Consider the following 25,192-nt stretch of genomic DNA (forward strand, 5'->3'; position numbering starts at 1 on the left):
TCTCAATGTTGATGTCGGTTGAAATTGACGGAGAAAAATAAAAAATAAAAATTTTACAAATTTTTTAAAATCATGCTACTTTTGAAATACAAAACAAAAAATGTGCTAGTGTTGAGTTTGACTAACATGAAATTATTGAATTTTTTTAAAATTTGAGAAAAATCTAGATGTTGATGTCGGCTGAAATCGACGAAGAAAAACAAAGTTTAAAAATTTTACAAGTCTTTAAAAATCATTTACTTTTGAAATACAAAACAAAAAATGTACTACTTTTACCAATTAAAAAACTATTTTTGAAGGAAAAGGAAAGGAAAGAACGGACTAAAATAGTCATTTTCATGTTTAGGATAAAGAATAAGGGAGGGGAAATGAACAACTTCAATACTCTTTCTTACTTTCGATCTCCATTATTATTTTAGTACTATATTTCAAAATGAACGTCTAATGAATACGTTTTTCGATATAAATTTCAAATTTTGATAAATAAAATAGGAATATTTATGTATTAAAATTTACAATATAAATTAAAAAATAATAGTATTTTTTTTACCATAACCCTTATCCCAAACACCTCTCGTGACAAAAATTATAATAATTCTCCGATCATAATCCTTAAAAAAGGATTATAATAATCCACTATCTTTCTACTTATTCCTTCCAAGATTATTAATTCTTTCTTTCCCTTAATCACCCCTAGAATTGAAACTTTCCACTTCTTCCTCTCTTCTTCGTTTGCCTCCATACGCACTTCGGGAGCATCATTCGTTCTCACAGAAAAATTTCTCTCTGGTCGTCAATCTTAGGGTCGTTTGCAATCCCGAAGCTCGCCAGTTTTAGGTTTTTGAAGTTTTCCTCTGCTTTTCTGGGTACGTTTTTGTTTAATTTTTTGATTTTGTTATTATCGATACTATACGCACAAGTCCGCCGCTTTCCTCCCCTCGAAAATCAATTTTGTTCATCCATGTGTAGAATAGAATGATGAATTATGAATGTTTTTGTTTGGTTCCTCAATTGAGAAAACGCACCACTCAATATTTTTGTCTCCGATCGGCAGCGAAGTTGCATTTGGGACGGTTTAGCTGTGATCGAGATCGACTCCAGTTTTCTCTCTCGGCGATTGGTTTTGCTGCTTGGTTAATTCCTGGGTGCAATTTTTGTCATCATCAATGGGTTACGAAGATGATCCGTGAGTACTCTAATTTGATTGAATTAGGGTTTTCAACTGTGAATTGGGGATTGTTTTTCTTTTCTGAGATTTATGTTTGTATCAGGTACCGTGACGAGGATGGTGAACCATTGATGGACTTTGATCATATACAGTCAGACGGCGAGCAATCCCCTGAACCGTACAATCCCGATGAACTATTAGATGAGGATATTGGTGATTGGGCTGGGCGACAGCGATCTCAGACTCCTGTTTACGATGCGGAGGAGCCCCAAGCCAGACCTAGGAAGAGGTTGATCAAAAAGAGTTTGGCTGGTAAGGGTTCTGTGGCCTCAAATTTAGATGACGATTATGATGATGCGAGGGACTTCACGCCGGACCAGTTTGTGAGGGATGGTTCGGAGGAGAGGAAAAGGAAGAAGGGGATTAGTAGTGGGAAAAAGGAGAAGAGATTCAAAGGAGATAAGAAGTTTGGAAGTGGTAGTGGAGGCAAGAGCAGGTTATCAAAGAAAGCTTTTTCGGGGAAGGGGATGAAGGATCAGGATGGGGATGTCAAGGAAATGTGGGAGACTATTGCTGGTGGCGGTTCTGATGTAAGAACTCTGCATTCTCCTTGGAGTGTCAAATACTATTTTATGATGTGTTTGTGGGACACAGTATCTTCTTGAAGTGTCAAATGTACATTGCATTCGCACATATTTCCTTATACGTGAATGTGGGCATCTGCATGTGGTTTTAGTCTGCAGGTGCTTTGTTAGGTCTGCTTCAATACATGATTTTGAAAGCTTATATGATTTTGACCATATAAGTGAAATATAAGTTACATAGAACCCTTTTGAAACTCTAGTCTGCAAGAGCTTTTTGTTTTTGATGAAGAAAAGCTTAATGGCTATTTGCTAGATACGAAGACATGGGTCTTTTTGTCTTGAGCTTGTAGAATGATGTCATTTTTATGATTTTTTTTCTTCTAAATCAGCCTTTCATACTCAAATTTTAGATTCTATGAAGAAACCTAAAGTGTCCATGATCTCAATGGTCTCTTTTCCACTGGATAAAGTGTTCATGATCTCAAGACGTTGAATGCCTTTTGAGCTTAATTATCTGTATAGTAAAAACGAACGGTTTTGGGTTAGATGTTTTTAGACTTTGTTTTCTATTGGTGTAATAGGACGATCAAGAAGGTACCAGAACAGTTGACGATGATAATTTTATAGATGATAGTGGTGTGGATCCTGCTGATCGGTATGGAAGTGATGACGAGCCACGTTCTCCCCGCTATGCTCCGGAGGTCCGTATTATTTATTCTTTTGACAACATAATGTTATGAATTATTTGTTTAATTTTGTAATGGTCATATGCAAGTTTAAGAACTGTGCATGTAATACGTTGCAATGCATAGTTGGAAGAACTGTATAAACTTGTTAAAAGATAAAACTGTGGCTCTGTCTTCATTTTAGGATTTGCATTTACTTCATTTCTTTTTCAGCAATCAGCACCACTCTGTATCCGAATATATCTAGTAATTAATTTAGACCTCCATGTTCAACAAAATTTTACTGGCCTTGATGTTCTTTCAACAACACACTTTTCTTTTTGGGTTCCAATAGGCCGAGGAAGGTGAGGAAGATGATGAAATTAATGAGCTCTTCAAGGTGGGTAAGAAGAAGAAGAAGAATGAGAAAAGTCCTGCAGAAATAGCATTGCTAGTGGAGAATGTGATGGCTGAGCTTGAGGTGACTGCCGAAGAGGATGCAGACCTTAACAGGCAGGGGAAACCTGCTGTCAATAAACTGAAAAAGTTGCCACTCCTCACTGATGTTCTTTCGAAGTATGTAGTATTTTTATTTTTATATTTTTGATACAATTTCATTGATGAGTGAAGTTCGTAAAAAATTATACAATCCATGGTATTACGACAAGCTATCTCAATTGTTTATCTATTTTTATATATGATTATTTTTTAAGTTATGGTCGTCCTTCACAGGAAGCAGCTTCAACAAGAATTCTTGGATCATGGAGTGTTAACCCTTCTAAAAAATTGGCTTGAACCTCTACCAGATGGGAGTTTGCCGAATATAAATATCCGGGAAGCAATCTTGAAGATTTTGACTGATGTAAATGAAATTTCTATTATTTTAAAAACTTATCGTATAATTGTTATTGAAGATATTTAACACCAAATGCTGGATTTCTTTTTCTTAGTTTCCAATTGATCTTGAACAATATGATAGAAGAGAGCAGCTGAAGAAGAGTGGCCTTGGGAAGGTTAGTGCCAGGTCACCTTTAGTGATTTTCCCAACTCCTGGTTTTTCCACGTTTTTACCGGTTAGAAACAAAGCGTGATTATGATGTACATTCTGTAGGTTATTATGTTTCTATCAAAATCTGATGAGGAAACAACATCCAACCGGAAACTTGCAAAAGATTTAGTAGATCAATGGGTAATGTTGCCCCCTTCCCTTTCTTCTGCAGTTTTTTATTTTGTAATACATTCTAGAAAGTAGCGTACTCTCAAGGGAAGAAATAATGTAGCAATTGGATTCTTTACTGCCAAATTTTCTAACACACGATATCGGCATTTCGTATCATTACAGAGTCGACCCATATTTAACAAAAGTACTAGATTCGAGGACATGAGAAATGTGGAAGATGAGAGGGTGCCCTTCAGAAGACCATTGGCGAAAAAGTACTGTTCTTTTATCTTTAATGTTCTTTTCTTCTTTTGTCAACTACCCTTTCTTCCGTTGCTTTTTAAATATTAATGGAACTTTATGCTGTAAACCTTTTTGAAGGTCGGGAAACAAAGCTGCTGGAATGGAATCTCGAGATGGGGATCTTGACTTGGATGAATTTTCACAGTAAGATTTGATGTTATTTGTTATTTAGTTGCTAATTCGATGTCAATGTTCTAAATCCCAATTCAAATTTATTCTCGTTCAATGTCTTTTTATTTTTCTGCTTGTTCTATATGTGAGATCTTTATTTATGATGTGTGACATCAATCTCAGGGGACGCAAGTCTGGTCAGTCATCCTCAAGGCAACATGCTTCACGACCAGAAGCAACACCATTGGATTTTGTCATCCGACCCCAATCTAAGATAGATCCAGATGAAATCAGAGCTCGTGCTAAGCAAGCTGTGCAAGATCAACGTCGCATGAAGGTTAGTTTTCATTTTTATCTTATGAAAGGCTTGATGAAAATTCTGAACAGAAAAGATTCCTAACCTCAAGATTTGGGCTATAAGTTCGCGGAACCCCAGCTGGGGTCGTACCTTCCCAAATGCATTTTTTTGGGATGTAAACATAAAGTTCTCATTTAGTCATCATTTGGGTTCCGTTTGGTGCACATTTTGTTTTTTGTTTTTGTTTTTAAAAGACTAATTGTGTAGACACTACTACTCCCCCTCCAACTTTCTTCCTTTTGTTATCTACTTTTTTTTCTAAAAAACCAAGCCAATATTTGAAGACTAAAAAAAGCTAGTTTTTAAAAATTTGTTTGTTTGTTTTTTTGAATTTAGCTAAAAATTCAATCATTGTACTTAGGAAAGATGCAAGTAATTATATGAAATGGGAGGAAATTAAGCCAGTGAAATGGTTACCATCTAAGGCATTGGTTTTTGGTTTTTAGTTTTCGAAAATTAATTTTATTTCCTGCTCTAAATTTCTTATTTAGTAATCAACTTTTACCCGTGTTTCAAATTTTGAAATCTAAAAAAAGCCATTTTTAAAAATTTGTTTTTGGAATTTGGTTAAGATTTCAATTATTATACATGCATACCAATCTACTATTCGAAATAGACTTTAAAAAAAAAACGAAATGGTTATCAAAACGGGGCTTTTTAAGTATTAATATTCAAATGGTCCTTTACTATGATAGCTTATTTTGAAAGCACCCCAAAAACTTCAGAAGACATTTTTGCAATATTTAATATGTGGCCGACTGTGTTGACATGTTATCCAAATTTTATCATCCATGTCAGATGAACAAAAAGTTGCAGCAGTTGAAGGCTCCAAAGAAGAAGCAGCTTCAAGCCACAAAACTCAGCGTTGAGGGTCGTGGTATGGTCAAGTACTTGTGATGTGGTGTTATTTATCTGGTTATCATAAGAACTCGAAGCTGGAGTCTGCCATCTCGACCCTGGCTGGGAAGTCCTGCAGATGGCTTAATAATGAAGGACGCAGATTCCGAAGCAGCACATTCGGTCGCTCATCTACCGAAACTCCACAATCAAACATCCACAAACTTTCTTCTACAAGAGATCTGAATTGTTACTCTCTTTTGCGGTTGAAAACGTATTTACTCTCTTTTGCCGTTGAAAAGGCAAAATGCTTAAGTTTTACTTGTACAAAAACGATCTTCCTTCCTTTGTTTTTGGATTTGGATTGAAATTAAATTGTGAATCGGAACGCCCTTTCGGAGTATTTTAATGTATCGATGGTAAAAAGAAAAAAACATTTATAACAAGTTTTGTAATGCTTGTTTTATTTTGATTATTTCATTGTTGGAGAAGGTAGTCTATAGTAGATTTTTTGAGTTCTGATAAATTGTTTGCATCCCAACAGACTTGTTTCAAACATATTCTTATGGTGTAGATTGAGAATGAAGAGAAAAAGAGGATAAAATTGAGTACTTTTGTTTGTTTCAAACAATAAATGGTTTTTTCTTCTCTTTTCCATTTTGTCTTCGTTGGCAGTATGAAATCATAGAGACAAGATTTAGTAGAATGTTGTATTTCTTACCGTCTATGTTCTTTTAATCTATTGATATCGGAGGTTTTGAATCACGAACTTCATCTTCCTTCAATTTTGGTTTCAAGCTTATTATGGTTGTCATTTTTATCTTTTTACTTCAATTTTATCCGATTTGTTTTGTTATTTCTTACATTGGAGAAATTTAAATACTAGTTGGTCGTTTATTTTTAGTACTTTTTGGTCTTTTTTCTTAAATGTATTATAATACAACTAGACGTGGGAGATTAGAATCTGAACCTCTTGTCCTCGGTGAATTAAATTGACTGTTCATTTTAGTCTTTGTATTTTCAAAATATTATTTCGGTTCATATGCTTTTAATTTTGGTTGTTCTACTTTTATTTTATTTTCAATTTTCCTTTTGATTTTTAAACGTTCAAATAGCAGTGCCTATTTTGAAGCTTGAAAGTATAAACGAAAAATGATCGAGAACCAAAAGTTTAGGTACAACATATATGTAGAATATTACATTTTCTAAAAATTTGGAAAATAAGTATTTAATTTCAAGTGGGATTAATTTTAGAAAAAGTAAAGAATAATGAAAAAAGAGGGAAAAAAAAACCAAATAAATATCTAATTGTAATAACTTTTTTTTGCTAATTAAATTAAAGCAAGTAAACAAATAAAAAAGAAAAAAAAAAAAGGAAAAGACGAGGAAACCCTAGCAGGATCTCTTTCCTTCCTTCCCTTTCTCGTTCAGCACCTGCCGGCCGCTTTCTCCATCGTTTTTCTTCTCTCTCCGGCGAAAACATCAGCGACTTCGCCGTCTCCTCCTTCCGGCGACAAAAATCTCAGAGCAACGAGGATAAAACCCAGACCACGTTATCTCCTGCAGCGTGAGCCAGCGAAACCAACGACCTCCGGCGACCTCGCAAATACCCTGCGTTCCTTTCGAAAAGGTACGTCACCTACCCAATCTGTAGAAGAATTATTCTCCTCTCTAATTATTTCCTGATAGCATCCGTATCTGCAATTTGTTTTTGATGTATGGTTGATATACTAGTCAGGAAAGAAAATGGTCTCTGGGTTGATAAATGCAAATCCAGTTGTATACCAAAAGAAAGAGCGGCGGGCTCGAAACGCTCCATGTGATAGTGATGAATATGCAGTGGAGCCCATTGATCAGTTGGAAATTTTTGATATCCTTTCATTCTTTTTTCATTTCAATTTTGTGTTTTGCTCTAGTATTCGCCATTTCTGAACAAAACTAAATGTTGTCAGCCCAAAACATAACAAAACTCTTATGATTATTTGTAGCATCGACTACTTAATACAATTTCTGTGGTACATAAGGAATCTTGTGCTTTTCTATAGTTGCTTTATACGCCAAAGATAAGTAATTGTGACTTTTCAGTTACATGCGTTCTGAAAAAATTGTGCTTGTTTGTTTTCATTGTTGTTTTACTCCTTGTACAGTTTATTCCTATTTTTTGATGTCACCAATTTTAATGAAAATGTATTTGAAGAGGCATTTTTATTTGTCCGTTTTATGAAATTCAAAGGGTGTATGGAACAAATTGATGTTGGTGTTCCCACTGTATAAGTCCTTCCTTAACAATTCTTAAATCATATTAGAGATATTAAAGATCCTGAGCACCCTTACTCTTTAGAGGAGCTTAAAGTAATAACAGAAGATGCAGTTGAAGTAGATGATGGGCTTAGTTATGTGAGGTAACCCAACATTTAATACAGTAATCCTGTTGTCTAATTTCATTCATAAAATCATAATTGTAACTTTTGTTTATTCTGGTGGTCTGATCTTTATCTGTTGATCGTTCTGTTGCTTGTAGAGTTACCTTTACTCCAACTGTTGAACATTGTAGTATGGCAACAATTATTGGTTTGTGCTTAAGAGTGAAACTTATGAGGAGCCTCCCTTCTCGGTACAAGGTACTGATCTTGAATCTTTATCACGTACTATTGGCCAACCATCCATCATTATTTATGCATTGGTGGGTGGGTATATTAGTAGTTGTTTTTCATTTTCAGCATGTAAAGGTAGAATCAAAAGTAGAATAAAAATCAAGTATGGTATATCTGGTTAAAATAACACTTGTGAATCAGAGAAACTGATAAGGATTGCACTTCTCTTAGGGGACCCAAGATTGTCGTGGAAAGAATTAGAGTTTCTAAACAAATGGATACTAGTACTACATATAGGAAGTCTAGATTTTGAAGTTGAATTAAATTGTAGTTTATTTGAGTTAAGGAGTGAGGAGCTAAGAAGTGAGGACTACTGATAGGGAAGCGGTGGACATTGTCTCTCTCTCTTATCATTCTTGGGGGAGATCAATTTTAGGTTTGGAATAAGGGATTTGCATTTCTGGAACCCGACCCTCTGAATGGTTTCTCCTGTAAATTGTATTTTTGTTCTTTGATGGATTCCTCTCTGTAGTGAGTCTGTTTTCTCTATCCTTAGGAGGATTAAGATTCTTAAGGATGTGAGATTCTTATGGTTGTGGAATTCCTCGTTGATCTAGCATTTCTTGAGAGGGGTGGTTTCTTATGGTTGGCATTGGTGTGCACTATCATGTGGAATCTTGGTTTTTTTTTTTGGAGGGGGGGTGATAATTGACTATTTAGAGGGTTGGAAGGGAGCGTAGTGAGGTTTCTGCTCTTATTAGGTTTCATTTTTATTTTTGAGATAGTTTCATTCCACATTTCAGTTTTGTTCTTGATTGCTTAAGATCCATTCGCCATTGTTTTAGGTGGACATTAGGGTAGCTCCTGGATCCCATGCTACTGAAGCTGCAGGTACCTCAATATCCTTTTCCTGTTTATTGTATATGCTCTTGTGTTTCAATTTCTTCCATGCTCTGACTCATTAGCAGTCCTCACCAAGCGGTTAGGTGATGAGGTTTAATGCCTCCGTGACGGCTGCAATACCTAGTTTTGTTCTGTGTTTGTTTGTTTTTTATTTTTAAATTATGATCTTAGTTTAGTTTTGTTGAATTCAAGCCTCTTTCTGTACGTTTTGGGTGTCACTTTTGGTGTAAGTTTTCCCCTTGCATGTCCTTGTATATTCGTTCATATTGCTCAATGAAAGCTCGTTTATATATCTATAAATTTCTGTTTAACTGATAAGAATGCTACTAAGAAATAGCTGGAATATTAAGGGCATATAAGCTATTAGTTAAAGAAGTTGTTAAGGTAGCTTGTTATAAATAGAGGGATTGTAGAAGGAGAAAGAGAAGCAATAGTTTAGTGCGTGATTTTGGGATTGAGAGAACTCTCAAGATAGAGAGATAGAGAGTCCAAGTACCTTGAATACCTGCGTTTTTATTGTAGTTTGGTTTGGTTTTGCTTTATATTTCAATATATGTTTGGATTCTATCATTAACATCCGGTTTTAGATCATAATATAAGTATTCGTGACCAGTTGCCATTTGGAAAACTAATTAGGCTCCTCAACTCATTTTTTTTTCCATTTGCAGTAAATAAACAACTTAATGACAAAGAAAGAGTCGCAGCAGCACTAGAAAATCCAAATCTATTAGATATGGTTGATGAATGCTTGGCTCCATCTTATAGTTGATTAAGTTGGGATTGACAAATGCAGTTAAGATCAATAATCATCTGAAATCCAATCTCACGGAAGCTTTTTGGTCTCTTTTATGAATATATGTATTATACGAGTTTAGAAATAAAATGTTCTGAAAATTTTCTGGATCATTTTCTCTGAATCAGTAGGATACAACCATATAGATATCTCATCAAAGGGTTAGCTGCACTTGGATTCTTTATTACATAGGGTTGTATTTTATTATTATGATTATTTTATTGCATTTATTATCGAAGAGCTTTCCTCATATTCTTTTTTTGGAATGTAAAATCAGCAATATCATGAAAATTTCATACGTAGGATGTAAACATTTGGACCCATCGTAACATAGGTCTGCGTTTATGAAGAAGTGCACTTTTCAACGTTTTATATATAATAATTAGCACTGTTTTCTGTGTGTGTGTGTACATAGATGGTTAATACTTCTGAATTTTTGGGTACTTCGTGCATATTGAGAATGTTCTAATGTACCAAAGATATGTAGCATCTGTTTTTTTTATAATGAAAATTTGTCGCTGTTGCTGCTTATTTTGGGTTAAGGGAAACTTTTAGTTACTATATTTGTGTATTTAGACGACAATACTTAAAATTTAAATGTTTGTGTGTATTAGTTTCACTTACTATTATGTTATGGTTACACACATCTGGATAACTTCTAATTTTATCAATCAAACTCTAAACTTATTTTCGTTGGTGGATCGATTTGAACTCTTAGGAATTTCTTTGAAAAATTTTTATGCATCAGGTTTAATTTTTAGACACTTGATCAACTTTTGACAATTTGAGAGTTGTCATTGTTGCAATATTGATGATTTTCAGAGACCTTAGGTTGATTAACTTGTGACATTTCGGGAGTTGGTGGCACGTCAATTCTATTGTATATTGCTATGCCATCTGAGCTATTAATGAGAGGGAGATTTGAACCAACAATCAATTGCAAAGTAGTTCGTTAGAATCCCGCAATAGACGTGACAATACTTGTATATGTTCTCGCAATACGTGACAGAATGTATACATCTATGCTATAGTGATCTTCTAGCTAAATTCATTTCACATGAGGGAAAGAGCGGCATAATTGTTAAGAACTTAAACTTTTGGAGTCCGACGAAAATCGTTAATAATTTTTCATATCTATTTGTCAATCATACAAAAAAAGGTATTTTCTAGAGAAAAAAAAACGTAAATACAGGAACAAAAGAATTCTTTATCTATCATTTTTTAAATCAAAAAATTGAATTTGGAGAGCAATTGATTTATATGTGAAAAAAAAATCAAGAGAAAGCTCATTTATAGTAATTAGATTGATATTGCAAAACTACTAAAATTCTAAACGTTTTGAAACCTAAAGGTAAAAATCATAAATTCTACTGTGTTTTTCTTCTAGAAATAAATAGATAAATACATTTCATATTCTGCATTATTCACATTTAATTATACCGATGGCTAATAATTAAAAATCATTTTTATCAATAAAACTCAAATAAAATGTAAATCATGAAAGAGAAAATCTAAAAAAAATTTACAAAGGTTTGGTTCAAGCGATTTAATTAGTAATATTATATTTGATTAACAAATGACAAAATTAAATAATGAAAATGGTTCTAAAGAAAGGATTGGAAAAAAAGTTTCCACGTATGAGCTCTAGTATAGATATATAGGCACACACATATCTACACGTACACTCATGTTACACTGATAAATTTGCAATTTTTTCAAAACATTTGTTATACAAATTAATTATTAGATTAAAACTTCTATTAACTGCAATCCACCTTACAAGTATATTAGCTCCATCAAATCTAAAATTGAGTACATGTACCTCCATAAATATCTCTTTATTGAGAATTTGTTAGACAATTACAATAATCTTTGTAAACAAATAATACTTACAAAGAAAAATGTTAATAAAAACTATTTTAAAAAATCAACAATAAATTAATGAGGCTTTTTTTCAAAACAAAATAAATCAAAATATTTATAAATATAATAAGATATTAACAGATTATCATTTGATAGATGTTGATAGACTATGATTATGTATTACTGATAACATCTATTAATGTTTTTCGCTATATAGATTATAGAATTTTTGCTGTATTCGTTACTATTTTTAGCAACTGTGTTAGTTTAAAACAACTTTTCTAAACTAATCATATAAATTAATTGTAAAATTTATTAAAAGTAAATAAGTGTTACATTTCATATTTGTAATTAACCGAACTAAAATGAATTAAAACCGAATAAAATGAACTTAATTCAATAACGATCGAAATGATTTCTAAGTAAGAGGTTGGATTGTCTGATCTATATAGTAAAAGCATCCAAAACAAAACAATAAAATAAAATTGGAAGAACAAAACTATATAGATTTATTGTTTTTATATAATACCAAAATTTGGGAATTTATTAGCCTTTGAGGAAAAATAAAACCTTTTATTTTGGTATCGTAAATCATGAACGTTTGTGAGTAGAACAGTTGATGAAATTAAATCAATAATCTTTAGAAAGAGGAAGGAGGAAGGTCAAACTACTCTTGGATCATTCTCTTTCACCGGAGAGCTCAAGATTGAGCGTTGAGTTTCCGGTTACGAGCTGCAAAGTGTTGAAAATATTTGTCAAATTCAATTTTGAAATCAACCAGAAAGCCGGAATTGACGTTTGCTCTTCAGTCTTTTCCAGTCGAAGTTCATAGAGCTCAACAATTTGATTCAACTATTGCTTCTGAGCCTCCGGTTGTACCATCACGACCTGTAAGCTGTTTTTACAATCTTCTCTCTTTTAGAAATTCTTTTTGTGCATTTTTTTTTCTGATATAAATACTTCCATTTGGATATCAATCATTGATTTCTTGTGCATTTGCAATTGTACTTTAGTTTGAGTTGATTCAGAAGCTGATTTGAAGTGGAAGTTGACCGAGACACAGCAGAAATGGCCGTGTAAGTCTGTTCGTTCTTTAGGTTGTTTATATTGATTGCCTCATTTACGATTGATTGATCGATTCAGTAATGTGTTTGTTTGTGATTCATTGTTGCTAGTTTGATTTTGATATCGTGGAAAGAAATCAACTTAATGACTGTTTAATTTTTTAGTCCTACCTCAGCTCTAGGATTGTAGTCGAGGATACTGAACTACTTTCACTTTGATCTGATCTCTACCTTAGGCAGCATGTTTGACTTGCCTTTTTTGTTCTTATTTTTTGTGCAATTTTATATCTGGCAGGGTTGCTTCAGCTCCAGGGAAAGTTTTAATGACCGGAGGTTACCTTGTCTTGGAGAAACCGAATGCAGGACTCGTACTGAGTACTAATGCTCGTTTTTATGCAATTGTAAAACCCATTTACGAGGAAATCAAGCCAGATAGCTGGGCATGGGTGCGTGGTTATTTGATAACTATCCCTTTTAAATTTATTGTTTCTTAATACTTCAAATTTTTGCTATGTTAGCCGTATTTTGGTTTGGTAGTTGCATGTTGTTGATCGTATGTTCTTTATTTTGTTGTTTGTTCATGATTAAGTTTTCTGCTGAGTGGAAATAGCACAAGGAGAATTAGGATCAAAGTAATTTCCTACTAATCAGAGAATCAAAGCCAAAATTCTAGTAGTCGTATACTTCTGGATTGATGCTGTTTTCAACTGGGTAATATCACTTTGCTTGAACAGCTTGCTCCCTATGACTAGTTATAAGCTGAATTCTATTGGTTAGAGAAAGTGGTCAGAATTGGAAATGGGATTCATTCATTTTATTATTATTAATATTACTCCTAGATTCAGTATCTGTATAATGCTAATATTCAAACGAACTCTTGAGAAAAAGTTTTCAATCAACATATGTCAAATACTTTTTTGCTTAATGGTTCATATTTTTCAGTCATGGACAGATGTTAAGTTGACATCTCCCCAGCTCCTGAGAGAGAGCATCTACAAATTGTCATTGAAAAACCAATCTCTTCAGAGTGTCTCTCCAAGGCAAGTAAATTAGTTATTCTAGTAGAGCGTTGGAAATTCTGTTTATAATCAACTGGCTGTGCTGTTATCTAAATAAAACAAGCTAAATTCAGTTGTTTGTTTTGTCTTACATTCCTGACCCTGACCACCATCATACTTAAATTTTCAGTGTTTTAAATTACTGTGGTTTTATCATATTAGGGATGGGCTTTCTATTTTCTTTATCTCTAGTTAATGAATTTTGATTTGTTGAGATCAGGGTTATTAGCAAGATCGAGGTAAAATGCTTTTCATTTCATAATTAGTGTTCACTTATAAGTGCTGCATACTGTTTTCAGTCAATCAAGAAACCCTTTTGTAGAAAGAGCGGTGGAATATTGTGTAGCAGCTGCAAGTGCAAAATTTGTTGACAAGGACAATAAGAATGCACTACACAGACTGCTCTTGCAAGGTATGGTTTGTTTTTTGCTCATTCCATATCTTCATCTTGCAGTAACCAAATTTCTTAAATATCGTACTAACTCTATGATTCATTTGGACTGAACTTGCAGGTCTTGATATCACTATTTTAGGTTGCAATGAGTTCTACTCTTATCGGAGTCAGGTACTATCCCATTCCTCGTAAGTAGAATGCTTCATGCTATTGCTCTCTAGTCTCATTACTCTCAGGGTGGGGAGGCAATAATTGGGCATTAACTTCTTTTTAATTGAATTTCTTGCTTTGTTATATGGCTGTACTCTTGAACATTGTTTTTACAGTTTATGAAATGTCTGTTTCATAGATTGAGGCTCGTGGACTCCCACTAACATCAGAATCATTGGCTTCCTTGCCTCCTTTTTCATCAATTACATTCAACGATGAGGAATCATTAGGGAAAAATTGCAAGCCTGAAGTTGCAAAAACTGGATTGGGTTCATCTGCTGCAATGACAGCTGCTGTAGTTGCTGCTTTACTTAACTACCTAGGGGTTGTAAATCTTTCATTATTGACAGGTGACCAAGAACAGAGAGGCAGTGCGGATCTTGATTTGGTGCATATAATAGCTCAAAGTGCCCACTGCATTGCACAAGGAAAAGTTGGCAGTGGCTTTGATGTCAGTTCTGCAGTTTATGGCAGTCAACGCTATGTTCGGTTTTCACCAGAAGTGCTTTCTTCTGCTCAGGTCTCTTCTCCACGTGCTATCCTTCTTTATGTGTTGTATGGTTAGACTGGATTCTGACTTAAACAAAATGAATGTATAACCCTTCTAGAGAACTCCTAGGAGATAATCAAATGCTCCGGGTAGTAAAAAAGCAACTGGGACTTTTGGCATTTACACTGTTTTCTGACTGTCTGTAACTGTAGCCCAAATCATTTCATATGCCTACCATTCATTGGATTAAATTGCAACCTGTTCCAGTTTTATTACATCTATGAGACTTAGATTAGCTATGTTCAAGAGGTGACTAACAAACTCAGTTACGTATTTGACCTTTAATCACTGAGTCTGATAATATTAAATTGTGTTAAGTGGGCTTCGTACTGCACCCCTGTCGACAATTCTTACTTTTATTTTCAAATTAAAGTTCCCATTTCTTTTTTGTTCCCTTATTGTCTATATGCAACCATGCAGGCTGCCAAGAATGGAATACCCATAGAAGAGGTCATTGTCGATATCTTAAATCAGAAGTGGGACCATGAGAGGACTAAGTTCTCATTGCCTCCACTAATGACTCTTGTAAGCTTCCAGAATTTGCCTGTTGAATTATTTTGGAAAGCATTTTTATATTACCACTTCAAATAGTTATATATATGGAAGTTATTTTGTGTGCTAAAGAATTGAGGCTCTATTAGTGAAGGCCGAATTGGAAAGTTTCCCACTTAATCTAATGTTATGAGACTCATACTTTCTTATCCTACACTTTTTGGAGGGTTACCAGCACTTGTAAATTATAATTTGTTAATCGTACTTCGACTCTGCATGCTCCACACATATTGCCAGTTTAGCTTTACATGCTCCACAAAAATCTGAAATTCACCTCACCTGATCTTGTCATCACAGGAACTCGTATTTTTTTAAACCCATCAATTTTGATTTGTAATGTTCAATACAGCTTGTCTTTCTGGTCTGTCTCGGTCGACCCACTATCAGACATATTTCGTGAAAAGATTTTAATCTTTTCCAATCTCTTTCTCTGTTGAGCCACTGTAATAGACAAACTTCTGTGAGCCATTAAGCTCAACATTACTAAATTGCATTTCACACACGCATATCCTTATACAAGTTTTACTTGCATATACCATTATTTTTGTCCATGACCATGGTGCTTTGAACAGGTACTTGGGGAGCCAGGAGTGGGAGGGTCATCCACGCCTTCCATGGTAGGTGCTGTCAAAAAATGGCAAAAATCTGACCCTCAAAGGTCTTTAGACACATGGAAGAAGTTGTCAGAAGGGAACTCAGAACTTGAAACTCAACTCAATACGTTGAGCAAACTTGCAGCTGAACACTGGGATGCTTATAAATATATCATAAACAGTTGTTGCAAGCTCACCTCGGAGAAGGTATTTCTCCCACCTTTATAATCTAAAACTATCATTGAATAATAGCCCTTTTGTGAAAAATGGAATGAAATACTGCTAGAATTGTTCACTAATCGTGAAAATTTTACATATGTTAGAGGTGGACCAGAAGTCTAAAATACCACATATACACAAAATATACTGTAGATCCAAAGTTTGTATCAGACCTGGTCTTTAGCTTTTAGTCAGAATGCAATTACTTTCAACTTAGAGTTTGTTGGCACATTCTGTCTCTTTCCATAGATGTATCTATCTGCATTAATGTTGAAGCAGTTTTTTTGAAAAAATCTGGCAGTGGATTCATCAAGCCACAGAACCTAACCAGCAAGCCATCATCAAAGCATTATTAGGAGCAAGAAATGCTATGCTTCAGATAAGGCATCATATGCGCTTAATGGGTGAAGCTGCTGGTGTTCCGGTTAGCTTTTGCTTCTTTAATTACCTGTTCCCTTAAAATATTATCTACATTTTGTCTGCATAAGTACGTATTTAGATAATTGTTAGGACATGGTGACGGTGACAGATACACGTTCAAATAACTGAACTCCATTTTCTGGGATTTGTAGATAGAGCCAGATTCACAAACCAAGCTTTTAGATGCTACCATGAATATGGAAGGAGTCCTGTTAGCGGGAGTTCCAGGAGCAGGTGGGTTTGATGCTGTTTTTGCCGTGACCTTGGGAGACTCAACCAGCAATGTGATTAAATCATGGAGTTCACTGGATATTTTGGCTCTCCTTGTTAGAGAAGATCCCCGTGGTGTTGCTTTGGAAAGTGGTGATCCACGAACCAACGCAATTACATCAGCTGTTTCATCAGTTCATATTTAGAAAAGGGAAGGTTTTCATCTTGTTCTATTACATTGAATAATTTATTGCATCAATTGAAAATGTGAATTTTCTTCCAAAAATTATTTCCAACTTTTTAGATAATTAACAATTGATCCACTCATTCACCGATTGGATGAAAGTCAATGTAATCTTCTTCTATTTACATTATGTATTACTCTTTCTTTATCAATAAAGAGAAATAGCTAGCATTAATTTTCCCTGGTTTTCCATATCATTATGCTCCAAAAGGTTACTTTGGGGCTGTGATTATTCTGGAGAGACGATATTGCCAATCTTCTTCTTGTGTTCTGATTTATATTCTTTAATTATACAGGGTGGCAGCACACTTGTTTTGGTGCCATTCTGAAGCAAAATTAGGGACCATCTTGTTTATGTCATCCACCTGCCTATTTTTTTTGCTTCCTACCATTTCTTCATATAGAATTGTCAACATTCCACCTTTCCCTAGGTGCTAAGACATTCTAGAGATTCAAAATGAAAATATATGGGAAAGTTTTTCTCCCATAAATCATAGTCGAACAGTTTAGTGATTCACCAATAATCCCTACAAGAGCAATTTCCATCTTTAAAATGGTGGAACCGATTCCGGTCTCTTACAGTAATTTCTCTTTCATAGATCATTGAAACCAGTTTAGTATATGAATGACAGTCATTACACATTCTCAGGTTTCTAATTATCCTTATTGCAGATCCTTGTGATGTATGAATGAGAGCAAAAGCTATAGCCAACTTCTGGCTATGACCTTTCAATCTCTCCCTCTTTTCTTCTTCATCTACGTCAAGCATAACTTGTGAGGTATCTGGCATATAGCCTTCAAATCTCAATTGCCATTCCATCTGATGAATCATCTCATAGATTTTGCTGGATTTGCAGTATGATTTATCCTGTGAAACAAATTTGTATACCTTGCTTTTGACCTCCACCAAGCTATACCCTGGTGTTTGGATCAAACCGTCGTCGATCATTTTTGTCCTGATCTTAGCTGCATTCTCCCATTGTTGAGCTCTTGCATACATATTAGACAAAACTAGGTAATCGCTAGGATTGTGTGAAGACAATCGGAATAGATTCTCTGCAGCTATCTCACCAAGTTTTATGTTGTCGTGAATCTTACAAGCACTTAGAAGGCTCCTCCAAACAACTTCGTTTGCTTTTATAGGCATACTTTGGACAAGCTCAAATGCTTCTTCAAGCAAACCTGCTCGTCCCTTTAGGTCTACCATGCAACCATAATGCTGCATTGTTGGTTCAATCCGATACTCGAACTTCATCTTATTGAAAAGATCAAGACCCTCGTCGACAAGGCCAGAGTGACTACAAGCACTAAGAACACTAACATAGGTAACATCATCGGGCTCTAAGCCTTCTTCAACCATTTCTGAGAAGATTTGTAGAGCTTGTCTACCATATCCATGTAAGCCAAGTCCTGAGATTATAACACTATAGGATAGTTGATTCTTTTTGGTCATGTTTTGGAAGAGACATAATCCTTTTTGCAGAGATCCACATTTCACATACATATCCATTAAGGAAGTCATAACGGCAACATTTAGTTCAGTAATATTCTTCAATAGAGAACCATGAGCACATCTTCCTAAATGAAAAGCTCCCAAATGGGTACAAGCAGATAGCACATTGACTAATATGCTTTCCTCAGCCCTCCAACATCCTTCTCTACTCATATCCTCAAACAACGCCAAACATTCCCACCACATCGCAAGACTAGCATGAGCTGCAATTATAGCACTCCAAGAAGCCACACTCTTTTGCTCCATACGTCGGAAAATAGCACAAGACATTTTGATATCCCGACACTTCCCATACATGTTGATTAAGCTATTTTGTACAAATACATCATCTTCCAGACCTAGCTTGAATACATGACCATGAATCTGCATTCCTTCCTGGATCGCAGCTAACTGTGCACAAGCCTTGAGAACTACTGGGTACGTGAAGTTGTCGGGTTCAACTTCTCTTTGAAGCATATCATTATACAGGTATATAGCATTCTCAAAGTTCATGTTATTAACATACCCTCTAATCATTGTGTTGAAATCAAATGTGGTAGGTTCATCCAATTGCTGGAAAATGGAGCAGGCATAATCCATGCTGTTCCAATCTGAGAGAGCACAAGTAGCCAAAATACTGCTTGAGCAAAAAGAATCCAAGAAAAGACCAAACTTCAGAATTTGAACATGAACTTGTTTGAATTCTTCTAAGCTCTTGCATTTCTTCAGAAGGCGCAAAAACTCTTGCTCCTTCTGCTTCAAATTCAACTCTGAACTCTGTGGTAGATCTTTTGAGGGCAATAAATGATGATTATAATTAAGGACTGATGTCCCCATCATCCTCTTGTCCTTACCATCTTATAAATCTACAAAAAAAGAGAAAAGCACAGCAAAACAAAATGCTATGCTTACCATTGTGGAACACTAATTGCTCCGAAAGGACTCAAGAATCATAATGGATTCCTACCAAACAAGGTACCCCGTTGAGATCAAGATGTCGAAACTGATTGAAAACAAGGTTAACTGGGAAATTTGATGGTTTAGATTGGGAATTTTGAGTTGCAGATTGCAAGAAAGAGTAGAGTAGAGTTTGTTTGAGTGTATTTGTTTAAGGTTTTGGATGTTAGGGAGGAAAGGAATAGTAAGAAGAGAGGGGTTGTGAATCTCATCCATGAGATTTCAAAAGAGGATTTCAGCCAGAAAGACTTTAAGTGTCAGATTATGGGAGAAGTGGGGATTGTGGATAGGATAATGTGTTGGAAGAGAGTGAGCTTTTTGGGATATTTCTGTTTTATTTGAACCTCTTATATTTTGCCAGGTCAGCCAACTGGGCCACTTTAAATGTTTCTTGATTCCATATGGTGTGGGGCCTTGCTTGAAGGGTGGTTCAAGAGCCTCCTCCATTGAAAAATGCATAAATGCACTCCATATTTTACCTTGCTTTTAAATGTGGTCTAGTTTTAATTCATCAATGGTAATATGTGAGGTTTAGAAATCTCATTAGGATTGAATCAGTTAAACACCCTTCTGAACTTTTTTTTTTTTTTGTTTAATAGTGTATTTTTTAAAAATTTGTTACGTTTAACTTTGACTTTTCATAATCATTTCAAAATTACTTATACAATATAAATTTGTTGCAAAGTTAACGAGTGAATTAGACTTTTTCACTCTCTTTGAGTTAAGAAGCATGGATAGGAAATTGAATGTTCGACTATAATGAAAGCAACAAATGTCCAAACAGTGTCCAACGTTGATAAATCATATTTGAGCTAAATAAAAATAAAAAAAAACATATAATTACAACATCTAAAAAAGTTATTTCAAATAGACGCTAATTTATATCCAAACTTAATTTATCCATCTCATCGATGTTGGTTCAAAATAATGACCTTTTAGCATTCAAAATTTTGCATAATTACTTGCATCATTTCAACCCCTTTTTATTCTTCTTCCATCAAATCATAACAACCATACCAAACCCAACAATTATGAATATTAGACTAACCAAACAAAAATATAATAAAATAAACCCAATCGATTAATGTGTTAGAGAAAAAAACTTAGACAAACAACGTGAAGATACGATAAACTTCATTTTTCATGATACATTTATGAAGATTTTTTTTTTCTTAATGTCACGAATGAAAGAATCTCTATACGTTCTAATGACAACAAAATCTACTTCCATAACATTTTCCTAAATTAATCTTATAAACTATTAAGTAAAATACAAAAAATTAAACCTTTGACCTAAAAAAAAAAAAACTTAGATCAATTACTGCTACTGAATTTATATGCTCACTTTGAGAAAAACTAAGTAACTAAAAGCTGTAAAAGTTAAAAACCAACATTGCAATAAAGGGATATATGCCATCATCTAAAACCATGAGTGTGACCAAGGCAAAAATAATTACCAACATGACTTGAAAACAAAGCAATCCCCTTTGAAAGCACTTATATATATATATATATATATATATATATATATATATATATATGTATGTATGCACCAATCCAATCCAACAAAAACATATATCCAAAAACCTATTACTCTCAATGGCTAAATTCTCTTTCATTTTCATCTTCATTTTGGCCTTCATTTCAGTTATTGTAGCTGCTGCCATTGGAGATATGAGCAAAGAAAAAGATGTTGCAACGAAGCTTCGTTATCATGATGAGTTCATATGGGGAAGAAAGGAGAGAATTAACCATGGAAGCTTTAGAGGTCCAAATAAATACCTTCTCAATAATCCTCACCCATTTCACCCATTTGATCAATTTCAAGACCCAATTCTCTAATTTTTTTTTTTTTAAAAAAACTTTTCTTATGCTCTTTTAAGTGATTTTCTTTTTGTTTATATTTGATTTGGTGTACTATAAGGTTGGATTTTGGTTCTTGGATTGATGTATGATAACTTTGTAATGGGATTGTCTTGAATTATAAAAAAAGTGTATTATATATTCTTCCTAATTTGTCTTGATTTTATATATCAATATCTCTCTGAACGGGAGAAACGAAACTAACATAAGTTAATTTATAATTAAACAAATCCATATAAAATTTGACAAAGTTCTTCGAAGAAATATATAATAATTAAGTTTGACTGATATTTGTATGTACACGATGATAAAAAGTTCAGAGTTCAAATCCTTCACCCAATTTATATTAAAAAATAATCAACTGATCATTGTTTAATTATTATGTCATATCTATCAACATAAACAGAACTCAACTAGTTAAGATATATATTTCTAATCAAAGGATTAGAAGTTCGAATTCTCTTGTTCTCACTCATCTTTGTGGAACAAAAAAAAGAGTAATAATTACTAACTTAATGGACAGTTACACGTACATACAGTATAAATTAATGGATAAATTTCCATTAAATCATTGTATGAGTTTTGTTTAATTCTTAAATTTTATACTATTTATTGTATAAATATTTATTATAGGTAGAATTTGAAATTTTGTTGTAAATATTTTATTAAATTTATTATTTTTGACTATTCTTATATTAAAATATAATAATAAAAAATAAATTCCCAATCGAAACTTGTAAAGAAAAACCTCTTTAATTTTTTAAAATAGGAAAAAAGAAAATCCCTCAGAGTCGTCCTTTCCCTCCCCTCACAATCTCTGGTCTCTCGGTTCTCCCATCTGAAGCCCCCCCGCCCTTGTCACCCGCATGCCGTTCGCCGTTGCTCACTCCTTCACCATTTCCGTCGTTCTCCATGGCTCTCTCTCTCTCTCTCTCATCTCTCACATCTGAAGCCCCCTCTCCTCATCATTTTCTCTGACGACGAAAATTCAAAATTTTAAAATAGAGGTTGGCGTTTGAGTTGTTCTTCCATAAATATGTCTAATGTCTATGTATATTTGTTATGTCCCTAAACATGGACTAAACTCGAGCTGAATTTATCTCTCAGATTAAATATGGAAAAGGAAAAGGCTACAACGGAGGAGACAAAGGAGACTACAAGAATTAAAGCTTCCATCAACGTTGATGAAGAGGAAGTTGATGAGACTCCAACAAAAAGGCGAAGGAACATGCCGGTATCCATAGTTTGGCAACATTTCGAGAGGTTAAAAGGTGATCCTAACGAACCGTACGCTAGATGTAAATATTGTGGAGCTACTTATGCTTGTCACTCGAAGCGTAATGGTACTGGAACAATGAAAAATCACTTAGAAAGTTGTAAGAAATACCCTTTTGAAAGGAAAAGAGACTCTTTCCAAAAGACTTTAGCTTTTAAACCTAAGGAAGAAACTGCTAGGATTGGTCCTTTACAACTTGTTTGTGATCCTAAAGAAGAAACCGATGGGGATGGTCCTTCACAAGTTTTATGCGAATCAATTAACTCTGAGAGTTGTCGTCAAACTATGGCTGAGATGATAATCATGGAGGAATTGCCTTTTAAGTTTGTAGAGAGTAAAGGTTTTAAGAGATTTGTTAGTAAATTAACAGGTTCGCAAGAGCCCAAGTTTGTCGTTCCATCTCAATTTACCATAGCTAGTGATATTCTAAAGATTTATGTTAATGAAAAACAAAAATTGAAAGATATTTTTGTGAAAATGAAATATAAAGTTTGTCTCACTACTGATTGTTGGACTTCAGAACAGAACATAAATTATATGGTATTGACTGCACACTTTGTTGATTGTGATTGGAAGTTACATAAAAAGATTCTTAGCTTCAGTCAGATTGAAAGTTATAATGGGCATACCATTGGTAAGGCCATTGAAAAGAATTTGAAGGATTGGGGTATTAAAAGAATTATGACTTTAACAGCTGATATTGCTAGTTCAAATGATGCTACTATTGCCTTTCTTATTAAAAGATTCAATAAGTGGTTGATATGTAATGGTGAATACATGCATATTAAATGTTATTCACAAATATTGAATCTTATTGTACGTGATGTTTTCAAGGATCATAATGAGAGCATCGGTAGAATTCGAAATGCTGTTAGATATGTGAGGTCCTCCCCTGCACGTCTAATGAAATTTAAGAAGTGTGCTGAAAATGAAAAGATTTCCAGTAATAGTGTTGTGTGCCTTGATTTTCCCAATAGATGGGACTCTACGTATGTGATGCTTGAGGTTGCTTTAAAGTTTGCAAAAGCTTTTGACAGATTAGAGAATGATGAAGATGCTTATAGGAATGATTCGCCACCTACTAATGAGGATTGGGCAAATGCTAGACTGTTGATTAGGTTTTTGAAAGTGTTTTATAATGTCACATTGAAAGTTTCGGGGTCTTTGTATACTACTTCGAATGTGGTTTTCCATGAGATATGTAGAATTCAGAATTGCCTACAATTGAACAGTGATAGTGGAAATAAAATGCTTTCTACTATGGCCAAAAATATGAAGGCTAAATTTGACAAGTACTGGGAGAATGATGAGAAGAAGAATAATATATTGTTATGCATTGCCGTGGTGTTAGATCCTCGATATAAGCTGAAGTGTTTAAAATATTGTTGGAATAACCTTTTTGGGCCAGACATTGCCATGGCTAAAACAAGAATAGTGGAGAATGTTTTGAGACGCCTCTTTCATGAATACAACATTGGACCATCTAGTGGTAACTGTAATAGTTCCAGTGCTAGTTGTAGTACTAGTATTAGTGCCAGTGCTAGTGCGTGTGACTTTGCTAATGAAATTCATAGTTATGGTTATATGGATTTAGATACCTTCATGGATGCGGATGTGAAAGACGATGTAGAAACAGATGTGGATTTGGATTATGGAATAACTAATTCGTTCAAAGATGTTGAGACTACAACTCTTGATAAGGAGTCAGAGATTGATGTGTATTTGTTGGATTCCCTTGTTCCAGCTGATAGTAATTTTGACATTCTTTGTTGGTGGAAGCAGAATGAATATCGGTTTGAAGTTCTTAGTCGAATTAGTAGAGATATTTTGGCGATTCCAGTATCTACTATATCATCTGAGTCAACGTTTAATATTGGAGGATGTGTGGTTAATTCAAATCGTTGTTCCGTGGCTCCAAAAATGATGGAGGCTCTTATATGCACTCGTAATTGGCTAAATTCCAGCCCAATTAATCTTGAAATTCATAATCAAGACTTGGAAGAAGATTTAAGGTTTGAAGAAGGTATTCATTTTATTCTTTATTTTTACTCATTTTTATACTTTTCAATTTTTAGTCTCAATGTCTTAGAATTTTTTCTTTCTTTCTATTTTTATAGGATTTCGGGCTGTCATGGACGGAGAAAAAGACGTGGAAGACATGGAAGATTTCGTATAATTATATGAAAAATTGTACTAATCATGTAATCAGGAACACCATACACTACTAATAGCTGATGCTTGGACTTTGTATAAATTCAGAGCTTTGTATGAATTCAAAGCTTTTGTATAATTGTGTTATAACTTTTGTATGAATTTGGGACTTTGAACACCACTAAAACTTTTAGGATTCGTAGCCTTTTATATTATTTGAGAGAACTCTAACAGGGGAAAAGAAAGGGAAAAAAAGTATAATCGGTCGGTTTGCGTAGAGACCGACCAAGGATAGTTTGTCAATTTAATGAATGAAAAAATCGGTTTCACTTCTTTTAAAGGAAAAACAGGCTGAGTATTGATTACCACTAAGTAGGAGTGAGCATAGTAGACTAAAAAGTCGGGTGTCAATATGGGAAAGTTTCGAGAAATTCTAGAAAATATTTCAAAGAGTCAAATTGACCTGATCGAGAAACTCCAAATAACATTTTAAAGAGTTAAATTGATCTAATCGACAAAAAGCAGATCGATTGATATTTATTAACCTGTTCGGTGGTGATTTGGTCGAAAAACAAACTCCCATCAACCAATATCATCACTA

At 34.2% G+C, this 25,192-nt stretch overlaps 5 protein-coding genes across 6 annotated transcripts; 4 read left to right on the forward strand and 1 right to left on the reverse strand.

Moving 5' to 3' along the window:
* The first annotated feature begins 655 nt into the window (after positions 1–655).
* LOC103503579 (protein IWS1 homolog 1) lies at positions 656–5,660 on the forward strand. The gene is made up of 12 exons (XM_008467803.3): positions 656–866; positions 1,055–1,186; positions 1,272–1,758; positions 2,334–2,453; positions 2,773–2,993; positions 3,150–3,279; positions 3,368–3,430; positions 3,529–3,606; positions 3,760–3,851; positions 3,958–4,023; positions 4,174–4,327; positions 5,147–5,660. Exons 2-12 carry the CDS (start codon positions 1,167–1,169, stop codon positions 5,243–5,245), a joined length of 1,530 nt encoding a protein of 509 aa, XP_008466025.1. The 5' UTR covers positions 656–866; positions 1,055–1,166; the 3' UTR covers positions 5,246–5,660.
* An 857-nt stretch (positions 5,661–6,517) lies between these two features.
* On the forward strand, positions 6,518–9,725 carry LOC103503580 (protein AE7). 2 transcript variants are annotated; one of them, XM_051083510.1, is made up of 6 exons: positions 6,518–6,815; positions 6,920–7,055; positions 7,482–7,587; positions 7,707–7,806; positions 8,625–8,670; positions 9,351–9,725. In XM_051083510.1, the coding sequence occupies exons 2-6, from the start codon at positions 6,932–6,934 to the stop codon at positions 9,449–9,451; spliced, it is 477 nt and encodes a 158-aa protein (XP_050939467.1). In that variant the 5' UTR covers positions 6,518–6,815; positions 6,920–6,931; the 3' UTR covers positions 9,452–9,725. The 2 variants fall into 2 exon arrangements, with proteins under 2 accessions (XP_050939467.1, XP_008466027.1); XM_008467805.3 differs by having other exon boundaries at positions 6,924–7,055.
* A 2,159-nt stretch (positions 9,726–11,884) lies between these two features.
* On the forward strand, positions 11,885–17,027 carry LOC103503581 (phosphomevalonate kinase, peroxisomal). The gene is made up of 11 exons (XM_008467806.2): positions 11,885–12,228; positions 12,352–12,414; positions 12,698–12,848; positions 13,345–13,442; positions 13,760–13,872; positions 13,973–14,025; positions 14,204–14,584; positions 15,035–15,139; positions 15,739–15,966; positions 16,280–16,402; positions 16,551–17,027. Exons 2-11 carry the CDS (start codon positions 12,407–12,409, stop codon positions 16,812–16,814), a joined length of 1,524 nt encoding a protein of 507 aa, XP_008466028.2. The 5' UTR covers positions 11,885–12,228; positions 12,352–12,406; the 3' UTR covers positions 16,815–17,027.
* Positions 17,028–17,100: 73 nt separating this feature from the next.
* LOC103503582 (pentatricopeptide repeat-containing protein At1g31920) lies at positions 17,101–19,786 on the reverse strand. The gene has a single exon (XM_008467807.3). The coding sequence runs from the start codon at positions 19,182–19,184 to the stop codon at positions 17,367–17,369; it is 1,818 nt and encodes a 605-aa protein (XP_008466029.2). The 5' UTR covers positions 19,185–19,786; the 3' UTR covers positions 17,101–17,366.
* A 1,068-nt stretch (positions 19,787–20,854) lies between these two features.
* Positions 20,855–24,730, forward strand: LOC107992219 (zinc finger BED domain-containing protein RICESLEEPER 2-like). Its single transcript, XM_051083511.1, has 3 exons — positions 20,855–22,171; positions 22,272–24,463; positions 24,558–24,730. The coding sequence occupies exons 2-3, from the start codon at positions 22,279–22,281 to the stop codon at positions 24,614–24,616; spliced, it is 2,244 nt and encodes a 747-aa protein (XP_050939468.1). The 5' UTR covers positions 20,855–22,171; positions 22,272–22,278; the 3' UTR covers positions 24,617–24,730.
* Positions 24,731–25,192: the final 462 nt, after the last annotated feature.

The sequence above is a fragment of the Cucumis melo genome, chromosome 4, assembly GCF_025177605.1.
Source record: "Cucumis melo cultivar AY chromosome 4, USDA_Cmelo_AY_1.0, whole genome shotgun sequence".
In the NCBI taxonomy this organism is placed as follows: domain Eukaryota; kingdom Viridiplantae; phylum Streptophyta; class Magnoliopsida; order Cucurbitales; family Cucurbitaceae; genus Cucumis; species Cucumis melo.

Coding starts and splice junctions, on each gene's coding strand:
- LOC103503579 (XM_008467803.3), top strand. CDS start 1,167: ATGGGTTACGAAGATGATCC. Junction 2,454..2,772: donor CTCCCCGCTATGCTCCGGAG/GTCCGTATTATT, acceptor GGGTTCCAATAG/GCCGAGGAAGGTGAGGAAGA. Junction 4,024..4,173: donor GACTTGGATGAATTTTCACA/GTAAGATTTGAT, acceptor CATCAATCTCAG/GGGACGCAAGTCTGGTCAGT.
- LOC103503580 (XM_051083510.1), top strand. CDS start 6,932: ATGGTCTCTGGGTTGATAAATGCAAATCCAGTTGTATACCAAAAGAAA. Junction 7,588..7,706: donor GATGGGCTTAGTTATGTGAG/GTAACCCAACAT, acceptor TGTTGCTTGTAG/AGTTACCTTTACTCCAACTG. Junction 7,807..8,624: donor GCCTCCCTTCTCGGTACAAG/GTACTGATCTTG, acceptor CCATTGTTTTAG/GTGGACATTAGGGTAGCTCC.
- LOC103503581 (XM_008467806.2), top strand. Junction 12,849..13,344: donor AGCCAGATAGCTGGGCATGG/GTGCGTGGTTAT, acceptor CATATTTTTCAG/TCATGGACAGATGTTAAGTT. Junction 14,585..15,034: donor AAGTGCTTTCTTCTGCTCAG/GTCTCTTCTCCA, acceptor GCAACCATGCAG/GCTGCCAAGAATGGAATACC.
- LOC103503582 (XM_008467807.3), bottom strand. CDS start 19,184: ATGATGGGGACATCAGTCCTTAATTATAATCATCATTTATTGCCCTCA.
- LOC107992219 (XM_051083511.1), top strand. CDS start 22,279: ATGGAAAAGGAAAAGGCTACAACGGAGGAGACAAAGGAGACTACAAGA. Junction 24,464..24,557: donor AGATTTAAGGTTTGAAGAAG/GTATTCATTTTA, acceptor CTATTTTTATAG/GATTTCGGGCTGTCATGGAC.